The 15,162-nt window shown below is 43.1% G+C and overlaps 1 protein-coding gene across 3 annotated transcripts in view; it reads left to right on the forward strand.

The window, feature by feature from the left end:
- The first annotated feature begins 7,811 nt into the window (after positions 1-7,811).
- Positions 7,812-15,162, forward strand: part of LOC115175748 (collagen alpha-1(XXII) chain) — a 71,011-nt gene continuing 63,660 nt past the window's right edge. For all 3 annotated transcript variants that reach the window (XM_029735218.1, XM_029735219.1, XM_029735220.1), the window contains exons 1-3: positions 7,812-8,071; positions 10,417-10,563; positions 10,833-11,399. In XM_029735218.1, coding sequence (XP_029591078.1) covers positions 10,470-10,563; positions 10,833-11,399 — 661 coding nt within the window. In that variant the 5' untranslated portion in view covers positions 7,812-8,071; positions 10,417-10,469. The remainder of the gene's footprint in view (positions 8,072-10,416; positions 10,564-10,832; positions 11,400-15,162) is intronic.

Below are 15,162 nucleotides of genomic sequence, written 5' to 3' on the forward strand. Positions count from 1 at the left end.
ATTGCCCAGGTGTGACATAGACTGACCAGTTGAATACAGGTGAAAGCTATTATCCCTTATTGACGTCACTTGTTAAATCCACTTCAATCAGTGTAGATGAAGGGGAGGAGACCAGTTAAATAAGGATTTTTAAGCCTTGAGACATTTGAGACGTGGTTTGTGTATGTGTGCCATTCAGAGGGTTAATGGGCAAGACAAAATATTTATGTGCCTTTGAACAGGGTATGGTAGTAGGTGCCAGGCACACCTGTTTGTGTCAAGAACTGCAACACTGCTGGGTTTTTCATGCTCAACAGTTTCCCTTGTGTATCAAGAATGGTCCACCAACCAAAGGACATAGGGCCAACTTGACACAACTGTGGGATGGTGTCCTTCATGTTTGGTACATTTCCCCTTTGTTGTCCCACCTACTATGCATTCAATCTGATGGTGTATGCATGTTCAGGCTAGTGCTTGACTTGGACTCAAATAGATGTCAGTACTCATTGTGGGTGCCGGTACTGTTGATATTCAGGTGCAGGAACTCCTCAATACTTTTGAGCTGATATTCTAAAGGAAGTGCAGGAACTCAAGCAGAAGAAAATGTTTAGTGCTGGTACTCAGTTCCGGTGAGCTCCTGCCCAAGTCAAGTACTGTGCTTAGGTAAAAAGACAAAGAATGTTCCTGTTTGGAACACTGAACACAAGTACATCATTTTTTTGTTGTTGCTCAATCTGATTGGGTGGGCCTGGCTCCCCAGTGGGAGGGCCTGCGCCCACCGGTGCCTAAGCCCCAGCAATAATCTACACCACCTTGTTGACAATGAATAAAAGTGGCAGTTGGGTAAACTGGAGGTAAATGGTATACAAACTTGCTGCTGTTTGAGACTGATGTAGAGATACAGGCACTCCTGCAGGCAGCACACTAGAGTCTCACGTCTAATCTAACCTGTTCAAATAGATTTACACAGGAGTGGAATGTGAGTAGGTAACTGCATGGCATATGCAATAGGCTACCGATCACACCAAGATCACAGTCACTTTTGTTATTCTAGCCTATATTACTCCCATGCATAGTGGCACATACAATATACTATAGCCTGCTGCTAGCTAGCAAACAAACTATTCTCAATCAGTCTATGTTGAAATTAACTAAGGGCTCGATTCAATCGGTAGCACTGAAGTTCCGCGTTAAAGCGTGATTGAAATGTAAAGACAATGTTCCCGCATTCACAGACACGGCATTCTTGGTAAACTCTGCGTATGTCGGCTCAATCGGAAATGACCATTACCATTACCATCTGTGATATAGATTGAATCAAGCCCTAAGCTATTTTGATATAACAAGATCAGGTACACATCCCTAGCTTCCTCAGAAGTTCTCCAAATTCCATATCTCTGGAATTACTACTTGACTTCTATTCAGTGATGCTGTGAGATGGCCACACACTAAGACATCCACAGTTGATATAGAGTTCAGTGTCCTGTGTCGGCATCTAGTGGTAACAATACAAAACGACCAGTCCCCATTCATTATGATTTACTCCTAAATTAGATTTGAACAAAATGCCATTGATCTCATGACTTTTTCTAGTCAATAGGCTACAGTCATTAATAAAGAATGAAAACTGTACTTGATAACTACCCTGCACGTGGCACCGTTGCACACTACCCTGGTCTATAAGTGGAGTCATGGTTTTCGAGGATGAAACCAGTACCAGTCCCCAGGCTGTCTGGCAAGCTGCTGTCCAGCACCATCAACCTGACCCTGTATGAAAACACTACCATTTGGAGTCATGGTTCTCTCCAGGTGTCCCTGAGCTGGATTTGGGATCATTACAGATGGCCCTGCTGCCTGCTGACCCTAATCCTCCTAATGACCTCACAGCCAGTCAGCAGGCAACTAAAACCTACCTTCCCTGCCTTTTACTGTAGTGTCCTCCCATCCCCTGCCTTCAACCCAGTGCTATACACAGCGCAACAACAGCCTTTCCTCATGGGCTCTCTCAGGGAAGAAATTATTCGGCATAGACTCAAGCAAGAGGAATTTGCCAAACCTGTAAGTATTATAGCTGTATATTATCATCACCTACCTATCCCCTTCTTAGTTGTGTTGTATCTTATTGGGTGTATATATATATACACTGAACAAAAATAGAATCGCTACATGTAAAGTGATGGTCCCATGTTTCATGAGCTGAAAAAGATCCCAGAAATGTTCCACACTCACAAAAAGCATATTTCTCTGAAATTGTGTGTACTAATTTGTTTACATCCCTGTTAGTGAGCATTTCTCTTTTGCCAAGATAATCCATCCACCTGACAGGTGTGGTGTATCAAGAAGCTGATTAAACAGCATGGTCTTTACACAGTTGCACCTTGTGCTGGGGATAATAAAAAACCACTCTAAAATGTGCAGTTTTGTCACACAATGCCACAGATGCCTCAAGTTTTGAGGGAGAATGCAATTGGCATGATGACTGCAGGAATGTTAACCAGAGCTGTTGCCATAGAATTTAATGTTAATTTCTCTACCATAAGCCGCCTCCAATGTCATTTTAAAGAATTTGGCAGTAAGTCCAACGGGCCTCACAACCGCAGACCACGTATATGGTGTCATGTTGGCAAGCGGTTTGCCATAAGCTGCGAACAATGAACACAATTGCATTTTATCAATGGCAATTTGAATCCACAGAGATACCGTGACGAGATCCTGAGGCACATTGTCGTGCCATTCATCCGCCGCCATCACCTCATGTTTCAGCATGATAATGCACGGCCCCATGTCGCAAGGATCTGTACCTAGAAGCTGAAAATGTCCCAGTTCTTCCATGCCCTGCGTACTCACCAGACATGTCACATATCGAGCATGTTTGGGATGCTCTGGATCGACATGTGCGACAGCGTTTTCCAGTTCCCACCAATGTCCAGCAACTTAGCACAATTCGTCGGGGCATGGACTCTACAAGGTGTTGAAGGCATTACACAGGGATTCTGGCCCATGTTGACACCAATGCTTCCCACAGTTGTGTCACGTTGGTTGGATTTCCTTTGGGTGGTGGACCATTCTTGATACACACAGGAAACTGTGAAACTGTGAAAAACCCAGCTGCGCACAAACCGGTGCGCCTGGCAACTACTACCATACCCCGTTCAAAGGCACTTAAATATTTTGCCTTGCCCATTCATCCTCTGAATGGCACACATACACAAACTGTCTCAATTGTCTCAAGGCTTAAAAATGATTCTTTAACGTATCTCCTCCCATTCATCTACACTGAGTGAGGTGGATTTAACAAGTGCTGTCAATAAGAGATCATAGCTTTCACCTGGATTCACCTGGTCAGTCTATGCCATGGAAAGAGCAGTGCATTGGCAGTAAGACACACTGTATGATGCCTATTAGTGTGTGCATGCAGTGAAAGTATCTGAGATTGCTTGTTATATGCAGTCTATAACCTTTTCACAAGAATATGTAGAAGAGGAAGAAATGATTGGTGCTCGCATCAGTTCCTGTAACATACAGCTACACAGGAGAGCTGTGAACTAGGTTTATTGAACTACTGTCATCTTCAGGAAATTGCTATTCTGATTAGTTTTCTGATGAATTTGTTTAATGTTCGATGTAATAGACCACTGAGTACAGACTGTTAAAGTATTTATGTGCTATACTTTAACAGTCTTTATGAACTGAGAAATCACAAAGAAAAGAAAATGCTCCTCATAAAACTGACGAGAATATTGAGATCTGTGGAAAACAATCTCAAGGAAGATGTTTCATTATTGATATCAAGGTTTTTTATAGAAAAATCATTGAATTATAAATGATCCATTCCTATGCCAATGTTTTTGAATGGGTTCAAGCTTAAATTGGCTCTCTTTGTGGAAATCTGCAGTGGAATGTCAGACTCAATGAGTTTACAAAGCAAACCATTTGTCAATACCTCGAGAGCATACAGTATTTGGTATTGATAGGTCTACTTTATAAGTATTCAATACTTTGCTATAATTTCATCTGAAGGATTTTCAGTGTTGATTGGCTGTGTTAGATAGTCATGTAAGGTAATTGAGTGAGTGATTCTAATTTGTGAGTGATGTGTGTTTTGTCGCAGGGCTTGCCCCGACCAGAAGACCTGCTGACCTCTCAGGCTAAAAATAGCGTTATGCATCTCATCGGCCAGAAGCACCTGCTGGCAACTAAAAACGTCTATGATTCCAAAACACCTGTCCTCCATCTGTCAGCCACACAGGGAGGAGAAGAGGAGGAAGTGGTGGTGATGGTGGGTCGGCTTATGCTGGAGTCTGCCATGCTGCCCACGCCAGGCCAGGAGGGCCCTGCCACCCAAAGGGACTCCTTGCTCCTGGTCAGGTATGTATTATGTAAACATTTGTTAATTCATTCATGCAATCGTTCATTTGTTTGTTTGTTTGTTCCTTCCTTCCTTCCGGTCCAGGTCTCCCCTGCCTGGCACGTCCCAGGAGAAGGAGGGGAAGAACCTGCCCCCGCGGAGACCTCTGAAGCTGGCACCTCTGGAGCTGCCCAGGGAGGTACAGAAGGCACAGAGACAGAAGATTAAGGGGATTGGGCTGGAGGCCAAGGCTGCTGCCCATAAGCTTGACACGACGGTGGGCGACCAACCCTGCTCCAGGAAGGTGAAGGACTGTGGGGTGAGAGGAGAGGGACCAGGACTGATTAAAGGTATGGCAGAGGGTGTCTCCACCCCAGCCCCACATCCCTTACCTCTGAATGAAACAGCACCCAGGGTCCATCGACATCAGAAGGTTAGGAGAGCGCAGCTAGCCCGTGCCAACCAAATCCAGAGACAGACGGGAGACAGGCTCTCGGAAGATGCTGGTACTAACGTTAAAGGCCCTCCTCCTCCCCCTATCAGCAAACCAGCCTCTCCCTCTTCCTCTCTCCCCACCAGCGCCAAAGCTCAGGCCCAGCAGGTGGTAGCACCACATGGCGAGGAGAGCGCATGCCAAGTGGCCGGCACATTCCAGCAGGATACCGGTGGGAGGAGACTGCGTCTGAGGAGGGCAGAGCACCTCGAAGAGGATCAGAGCAAATCTAACATGTCAACAGGAGGATTACCTGGGGAAGAGGCCAAGCTGGCCCAAGGTGTCCAGCAAGGAAAAGCCCCGAGGGCAGAGAATACAGAAAAGGCTCTGAGAAAGCCCTGAAGGAGGCCAGTCACATACTGGAGAAGGCTTCCAGGAAGAACGCCAGGCCGGAATCACCGGAGAACCCGCTGAAAGTGTCCGGAAAGGTCATCCGGAGAATGGCAGTGAGAAACTGCCAGGACGCTGTCCTTTGACCTCTGACCCCTGATCTTTGACCTCTTAACCCCTGACTCCCTTTGAGTAGACCAGGAAGTAGCGAAAACAGACTTGACAGTGTTAAGTCGTGTGTTTACATGTGCTTATCACCTGGAGATTACTATAGAAAAACCCCTGCATCTTACTTCACGCAGCATCTGCTATTCAAAGCAACAAGCCAGTTACAATGCCAAGTACCCTGGCAGGCAGTATGTACAGTATACTGTACAGAGGATAAATATAGAAGTATATTCTCGACCAAAAACATATTTATTTATTTATTATTTTATAAAAAGATGATGCTCGTAATACAGTACATTTAACCATTGTAGATATCCTGACATAGGCTATTCAATGTCATATTTTGGATGAAATATGTCTGCATACGCAAGTGACATAATCATATTTGAGGGTCCCAATAGCCATGTAAAGCTATGCGAAACTGACCTGCATAGAGGGATAATTATCAAGGTCTCATCAGATGGATACATTGGCTTCATCAGTGACCACTGAAACAGGTCCATCTAGTCCAAACAATTGCATTGATTAGTAATAGAGCTCACAAACAGAGCCTCAGCAGTAACCGGATGTTAAGATTGACAACAGCAAATAAAGAGATTTGAAATGTGCCTTCTTTTCTGAAACAGCCACCGCTCACTTTGGGTACTGTGTATTTAGGCCTTCAGTTCATTCTGCACCTTAGCTACTTCGTCAGGCGTGCAGCAGATTCCTGCAGTACATGCAATCTCAGAAAAATGTCTTTAATCAATGTTTTTCCTCCAATGAGCATGCATTACAGCTCTATGTGTGTTTGGCAACAGAACAACCGCCATCCCTCACCGTAACAAGTGAAACACTCACAGAGACGATGCTACTCCAGACATCCACGTTTTGAGGTGGCCCATTTCTTTTCAAGTTATTCCCTAAATCTGGATTTAGACATTCCAGACAGTAGTTATGGGAATGTGATTTAGGTAATGTATGTTTATCATAGAGAAAAGAAGTCTCCTGAAACATATGTGAGATTTCAAGTACAATTGTTTTCGCAGGTATGTCAAAATGAACTGACAGTGAGAAAACACATGCAAAACCACATCACAACCATTCCACATCTGATCAAGTGAGTCGTATTAGGCAAGTCTCTCATTGACAGACTTGCGACACAAGAGGCTTCTAACACACTAGTTTCTGCCTTGAGTCCCGCTGCATTCTGACAGTGAATTCATAAATTGTTTGAATATATGTGAACCCTGCGGGAATTTAACCTATGACCAAAACCCTCAATGAGTCAGTCTGACACCAGTAGCACAGCAATGTTCATCTGCCCCAGACCATAAGCCGACCACCAGACTTCCTTACCGTTTCACACCACATAGTTAGACTGGCCTGTACTCACTTGCCCTGATTGACTGACTGCAAAGGTAATCACAGATAGGATCTCAGAATGTATAGCCATTATGTCCAATGTATGTATTTGTCAATGACGTACAATAATAATCATTTTGGTTGGATGCTTATATTTGCCCTTTATTATACACGTGTGAATGGCAAATGTTTTTTTGTTGTTGTTTTTTTACATATCTCAACTCCCCCTGAGCAAACACACAACCAGGACACAATGTTGTTTTAACGTTGACTCTGTTGTGTACTTTAATACACTTACCGGTATCAATCACTTTCCAGTTCAAACAAGGCACCTCAACCTGAGAGACGTGTAAAGCACAGAGGGGACCGACTGGGAGAGGGAGAGGAGTTCTGAGACAGCTATTGGGGAAAGGGAGACATGCCATTCTGACAGGATATCTGGTGACTTCACTAAGAGAGAGAGGGAAAGAGAGAAACCAAAACACTGGAGAACAAGACCATTGCTTCCTCTTTCTTTCCCCCTCCTGCAGGGAACATGACTGACAAGTAAACATTACTTCTCAATGTGGTTAACAGACATTTTACTATGTTGTTTTAAATAATTTAGCACTTTTCAGAATGTACAATTGCTGTCCAATTCTACTACATAAGAGACAGATAGCACAAGCACAAGGAGGAGCACAAGACACATAAAGCTTCAAGCACACGCTAATCCTTTTCCTGACTCATGTACACCCTCACAACCATACAGCAAGTCCCCTGCTAGAGTGGACCCATCCCACCACGGCCACCCCTCGCCCATCACCACGGTCCTCCGCAGGCACCTCGGGCAGCTCTTTTGTGGCTAAATCTGAGGCAGGGTTATGGCTGAAGGGTTGGAGTGGACGGACAGAGGAGGCAGGGTTATGGCTGAGAGACAAGCTGTGTGCATTCTGTTTCTGAGGGCAGCAACACTTCAGATGGGCGCAGCCCCGGCAGCCATAAAGAAAAAAAAAGAGACTAAAATATATCCAGAAAGTTGGTCTATAATTGGCCAGGCCTGTCAGGGTTGTTTTTATGTCTGTGAGCTGAACAGCTAGCTAGAGCAGTACAAGCCACCTCGTCCACTAGCGAAACCCTACACTTTCCCCTTCAGTCAGTCCCTCCCTCCCTCCCTCTATACACCCATCCAAGAGGTTGTAGCAGATGCTCACCTCACTTTGGACTTTTTATCAACACTTGGATTGACATCGCGGTGGATTTTAGGATTACATTTCTTCGCACCTGTAAAGGAAGTCATTTGGGGGATTTACCGTTGGATAGGGGATGGTGCGTTAATGCTGAGCTAAGGAACAAGTGAGAACTGGAGGATAGGAGCCACACAGAGCGAGAGAGAGACCTTCAGTGAAACTAAGGGATTCGCAATCCAGGTAGGAGCAGGCCTTTCCTGCAGTCAAATGACCTATTGGCCTCATGGGTGGAATTTAATAAAGATTTTTTTTAATGAACATATATTTTTTTTAAACACCGAAAATCCGGTGTTTCTATGTCAAACAGTTTGTTATATTTCAGTCTTCTGTGATATAAAGTGTAATAATGGGATGCAAACTCAAAATGTAATACATTTAAACTCTGTATCTGACATGTCTTCTTTTATTAAGTCCATAACCATGTGTGTGAGGTGTACACTTTTACTTCAAAATAGATTTGTTTAAGACTCCCAAGAAACACTCTGTGTGACCCTGATTTAGCCCACTGCAGTAAAAAGTTTAATCAATCTGTCCCATTAAAATTGTTTTATTTCTGGCTATTTATATTGTTTCTTTGGAGGGTAGTTTTATGCTTTTGTGCATTTATTTTTTGAAGTTTGTGATAAATAGTTTGTGAGAGGAGCTCGGAGGAGCCGTGTGTTGGATGCTCCGTCAGGAGGAGCTGTAGGATCCATGTCCATCTGCATTTCCTTTTCCCCTTTGGACTGGAAAACTCCTGCTGTTTTTTACATCATTTTCTGGATGATGGAAGTCAGGTTTCTGGAATAGACATCTAGATTGTAGTCCCTGGTCTGCCATTGAGAGGGGAGGTGGAAACGCCCCATGCAGGATACAGTCCATAGTTTGTAAGGGGGCCCATAGTGGGCTCGGGGTTGAGGCTTGGGCCGCTGACTAAGTCACATCCCAATGTTTTTATCTGTTTCTTTTTTTTATTATTTCAAACTATTTCAAAGTCAACATGTTGAAACTTTTTTGAAAGCTTAAGTGATATAGGGAGTATATGTGGTGACAGCAGGGACTGCGGTATTGTCAAAATATTTATCTGATGGGACAAAATTATGCTAAATGCAAAGTAGCACTACATTATTCCTTAGTTTCATCATTTGATCTCTCAGATGAGCCATTTGTTGAATAGTTATTCAAGATGTAGGCCTATCATATGTATTGCGGGTGGATGAGTGGATAGTTTTTACATGTCTGAAAAGTTTTCCATTCGGCTATATGCATTGAGTGGGCGCTTGAGACATATTTTCATTTTCGTCAGCTTTAAATACACACTAATTACAGCAATTGCAGCCATTTCACTAAGTAGGCATTGAGCTCATTAATAGTGTCAGTAAAACCTAAGAAAGCTCCATGGCATAAATAGCTCTGTGGTATATCAGATAAAGTAAGCTGCTGCCAAACTAACCAGACTACAGGTTTAACCCAGCATCATGGTCATTGCACAGGGTGTTCACATGTTGACCATGCTGCTGGAGGATAATGGACAATCAAGCAAAGTGTAGGACATCACACAATTGTTAAGTGGCTGTGGGCACTCCCCTATGATGTAACTGTAGAACACAAGACAGGAGAGGATACATCGTATGAGAACAGAACTTAACTTGGTCATGTTCCAAGTTCTTAGTAGGAATCCCATTCACGTTCACGGACATTTTTTTTAAATGGGTTACACTGTTTCCCTCCATTTCACTAAAACATTCAAATAGCTGTATTCCTGGATTTGATTATCCTGTCATTACTATGCAAGATCTGTATAACACTTAGCGCTGAAGGATAAAGCAACAATAAAGCATTATGAAGGTTCAAGGAGAACGGTAAGCCATTGCCACATCACCAGACGTCCATACACCAAAGCCACACAGAGCTTTCCCCACACACCACTAGTCTAGCCCTCTGATGACAGTGTAGCATTGGGCCCACAGACTTATTATACAGTATTTGGCTCTGATCTTAGTTCACTGCTGCTAAATCACACAGACACTCTTCCCGTAAGGATGACTTAAAGATATAGAGGAGGTTGATGACAGATGAGAGACACAACCGTGTAACCTCTCTATGGTGACACAGGAAGTTCTAGCGGAGTTGGTGTGTGTGTTCTAACAGCATCATGATAATACTAGAGCACTGTCACTGATTTCTGTCCAATTCAAAACTCAGGGGCCTTTCACTCCCAGTCACTGGGTCAGGTATCAACTGGCCTTCTCTAAAAGCGTCAACTGACACGTTCCTCAATCTACTTCCAGAAGAGATGCGTACATTTAGATTCGTTGACTACTACCTCGATGAGTAAATGAGAGTTGAATACGGAATTGTAGCTTTTTGTGAAATTAATATTCCCCAAAGAAAAGCTGTTTATTGGAATCAGAAGACATTTAACATGATATTGCATTCCAATATTCAAGGATAATATTGAGGCTTAGGCCCTAGAAACGCTCAGTAGTCTCTCACACCTGTCTGCTTCTTGGTAGTTTGTAATGGTGACCTGTTGATGTCTACAGGTTGGAGACTTTGATGGTGATCACAACCTAAGCTCAAAAGACCAGAGGCTGATATGGAGCTGCGACTGGGATGCAGGGCTTCCCTGGTCCTGGTCATACTGGCCCTGACGCTCTCAGGACTGAGGGTTGATGCTCAGAGCAGGGCAGGTAAGGACATCAGCTGTTAATAGCTGGTTCAAAAGCCATTTCTTTTTTTCATATACTTTGAGCCACACTGAGCTTGTCTGGAACCAGTGGAGTAGTCCTGAAAGTAGAAACCCTGCCCACCTGGCACTAGTGTGGCTAGCTCAATCTTCAGTAGTTAGAAATAAATTAAATACTATTTGAACCAAAGCCTGGTTCTTACTATCTTTATGTACAGTACTGAGAATTCCTCAGGTTTGACTTCTAACATACTACCATTAACTTCCTCTCAGGCTGTAAGAACGTGCATTATGACCTGGTGTTCATCCTGGACACGTCATCCAGTGTGGGGAAGGAGAACTTTGAGAAGATCCGCCAGTGGGTCTCCAACCTGGTGGAGTCGTTCGACGTGGGCCCGGACAAGACGCGTGTGGCAGTGGTACGCTACAGTGACCGGCCCACCACAGAGTTCAACCTGGGACGGTACAGCACCATGGACGAGGTGAAGAGGGCCGCCAGGAACATCCGCTACCTGGGAGGGAACACCATGACCGGGGACGCCATCAGCTACACCACCACCAACATCTTCACAGAGCGGGCCGGGGCCCGGCCTGCCGCCAGGGGCATCCAGAAGGTGGCTATCCTCCTGACGGACGGGAGGAGCCAGGATTACGTGTTGGAGCCTTCCAAGGCAGCGGCGAAGGCCGGGGTGAGGATGTTCGCAGTGGGCATCGGGGAGGCTCTGAAGGTGGAGCTGGAAGAGATCGCTGCGGAACCTAAGAACGCTCACGTGTTCCATGTGACAGACTTCAACGCCATCGACAAGATCAGAGGGCGGCTGAGGAGACGGCTCTGTGAAAGTAAGTAACCAGTCCCATAGGCTCTGTGAGAGTAAGTAACCAATCACAGGCTGAGAAGGAGGCTCTGTGAGAGTGGATTATCAGGTGTAGGATTTTTCTTTGACTGCCTTTACTCTTTAGTTTGTCAGTTTTGAGAAAACAGATGCCAACAAGATGTCTACATTACATACAGAATCAGGATATCAGAATTGGGTCTTAAATTCAGTTGAAAATGCAGTTATTTCTATCAATCAAAATCCTCCACCTTCTTACTATGCAATCCGAGACTTTGAACTTTAAAGATAGTTACATCTATATCACTCTGAACTTACACTCCAAAACTAACTCTTTTACACCTCTAACCAAGACTCTAACCCCAAACTCCACCACACACGTTAATTCAATTACAGTACATGAGCCATTTCAATTGGCTTTCCACTCGACTAGGCCTTTCCCCTCAACTAAGATGGTCCTTCTTGTACTTCCTTGTCTTTGCCTGGGTGTGACATGATATGTGTGAGGCGTGGGCGTTAAGCAGAGATCGGCTCGTAAATTACAGTTTTTGAGACCGATACATTTTTGTGGCCACTTGTCCCAGTGACTTGGGTAAGAGGTGTGGAACGCTGGATAGCCTGAATTACTCTAACCTCAATGTCTTCTCCAGGACCCAGCTACACTACTACACATCCTCCGACAGGGAAACGTTCAGTACAAATTGTACAAATGCCATTAAAAATAACAACACGGATATACTGTACTGTATTAAAATGCTCAAACAGTGAGGTGTGTGGTCTGGGATGGCTCTGGGCTGGTGAGGAAAGTGGAGTAGTGAGTATGTATTGTATGTTCAGGACAGGAGGTGGAATATGATTGGATGGATGCTTCACACTCCAGAGTTTGCGTTCCCCACTAAAATGATCTGAACAGGAAAGCAGCGTGTGCCTGAAACTGTAACGTCTCAACGGAATCCTTGGGACCTCTCAACTCTGACGTCACCCTATTAAAGTTGACATTTAAAATGGTTAGGGAAGGGTTATGGCTAGGGTAAGGATATGGGTTAAGGTTAGGGTTAGGGCAAAGTCAGCACAGTATGGTTTAGAAACTCTGGTTATGGTTTAGGGTAGGGACGTCCCATGGATACCGGATAGCACTAACCTGCCTGAAACCCTGACAGTAAATAAGGAAGATGAAATGACACGGTCACACGGCTGTACCTGACGATTTGGGCCTCGTCACGTGATAAGTGTTGGACCATCATTTCAACATAGCCTGTCTCTGAAATGCCACCCCATTGGTCAAAAGTAGTGCACTATGTAGGGAATTGGGTGCCATTTTGGATGCACACATAATCTCATTTACTGCTAAAAAGCACAACAGGATAGTACAATACTCAGAGCTGTGTTTAGTGTTAACTCAGAATCACACTGTAATCAGAGCCTCTATTCTTTATTTAAGTCAGACAGGCGTCCTTGTGTAGTGATACTTTAACCACTTGAGTTTGGCAGGATGCTAGGAGATTCCTTTGGAAGCTCTTAACCCTGACCCTTCCCTCTGAGACCACAGATTCCAATGTTAATATACCCACCTTGGAGTCAGCCTATGCATTCCTCTCTAGTCGTAATGGCACATGCTTTCAGACCTTCAATCTATTACAATATGGGGATAAGGGTACTCGGAGGTCACTACACAGAACCTCTTTACCTTGGACAACTAGTTAATTCGCCACCCAAAATTGTTCCTTCTGTAATCTCTAGGATCACCATGTTAGTGTATCTAAGAATATAAGTGGGCACCACACAGAGCGGCCCAAGTTATTTTTGCCCTGAAAATTACAGTTCTAAAGTTTCAAGTAGGTCCTAAAGAGCAGTGTATGAATTCCACGTTGTATGTTTTCACCTTTTCATCTAACATTACCACCACCGTTAAACACAGTGCTGGGAGAATATATATATATAAACACAGAAACCTTTTAACTCAACTAAACCTCAGTGAACGAGAAAGGCGGGTTTGCCAAATCAAAGACTATTCAACAGCCATAATTGTACTTATGAGGTAATACAGTTGACTGAATTAGGTACACTCCTTAGTTAGAGCCTGTTTTCAGTTGAATGTTTTTGATTATATTTTTGGGAACCATAGAAGTCCACTAGACAAATTAGGGCTATTATGCTTTTAGATTTGAGCAAAGTGCAATAACGCTGTAGACTACCTAGTCTGGAAACCAAAGGCCTGTAGGAGGTAGCATTTTTTTGTATTTAATTAAACCTAATGTTTCTATATCATATACAGATGTTTTTAGTTCAACTTAATAATGAACAACAGGCTAAATAAGTCTCATCAACTATCAAAACATATTATTTATTTTTGTTTGGGGCAGGTTGAGTCTGTCAGCAGTTGCTGCCGATATGAAGAATTTGTGTCAATGTAGAATGATGTATAGATTAATCATTGTGTATATTTATGTATATTTGATTTATTAACTTAATAATCAAGAGCCTTAATATCATTCCTTTTTATGTATATGCATTGTTTAGATTTGAAGGTTTGACAGCTTTGTAAGCTTACAACTTCCTTATTTTTTTAAATATTGTTTCAATATATATAAGAGCATGGACACCCTTGACCTTGACCTTGCATGACCTCGCAATCCACCCATGACATGACATTTCCATTCTCCGCAGATATCTCTTTCCCAGAGTTAATAAGTGATGGCGCAAAAAAAAAATCGATACAGTTACATATTGGGATATTATTTTTGACAATATATCGCAACATTATGGTGGACAATAGCTCGGTTTCCATCCAATTGCCGATAGATTTTCATGCGAATATTCTAAAATCTGCATAAAAACTATATGTGCATTTCCCCATCAGAAATGTGTTTCCATCAAACAGACTTGTTGCAGATAAAAGGCTGTGCGTGATGACGTAGCGCACATAAAAATAACTTTTGCTGTTAAATTCCCATCTACCAAATGAAAAAAAACAAGTTAAATGGGTTTCAATCGCATTTCCAACTCTACTGGTGTTTTTGTCATAGAGAATGTTACATAGTGAATGTGCTCTCTCTGGTCTTGGCACGTGCACTGTTGCCAACAGCTCACAGATACAGTGTGGGTATAGCCTACATGATGAGATTATTATGGACAAAAAGAGCAAAATGTTTTTCAATTGTTCTAAATGGCAGCCAAGCCTGGTTCATCATGTCACCAGAATAAGACCCTGGATATTTATTGAAAAGGAGCATCAAGCTCACCTCCTTGCACTTTCACCACCCTGTGAAGTTCAACATAACTTATTTCATCTGTAGTCTAATAAACTGCAAGCTTTCCAGAGTCGTAGTGAGAGGACCACACACAACATCAGCGCGTGACTCTAAGTTTACTTCCATATGATAGTTATTATATCAATATTTGCGCATAAAGATGTTTCCACAGCCATTTTTGTAATAATTAATTTTATCAACATAAAAATATCCCCCCTTGTCTAGCCTATTTTGTTTTGTCAACATTTGGAAAGTTTACCGACCAATTTTCTGTTTCCATCAGCCTGTCTTTATATTTTTTATCCGACATGTACTGTACTTCACTCTCATAAAAAGGTTGGATGGAAACCTGGTTAGTATCGGAATATTATTTACGTGCTATTCGGCTGTACCTGCACCAAAACTTCAGTATTTTCCTTTCATAGCTTGTTCTCCATCTTTTTTTTAAAATGGTCAGACAATTTGTTTTCAGCACTTTTACTTCCATGACTGATCAAAACTTGTTTTGTCATGGCTCTC

The sequence above is a fragment of the Salmo trutta genome, chromosome 36 (assembly GCF_901001165.1).
Source record: "Salmo trutta chromosome 36, fSalTru1.1, whole genome shotgun sequence".
NCBI classification, from domain to species: domain Eukaryota; kingdom Metazoa; phylum Chordata; class Actinopteri; order Salmoniformes; family Salmonidae; genus Salmo; species Salmo trutta.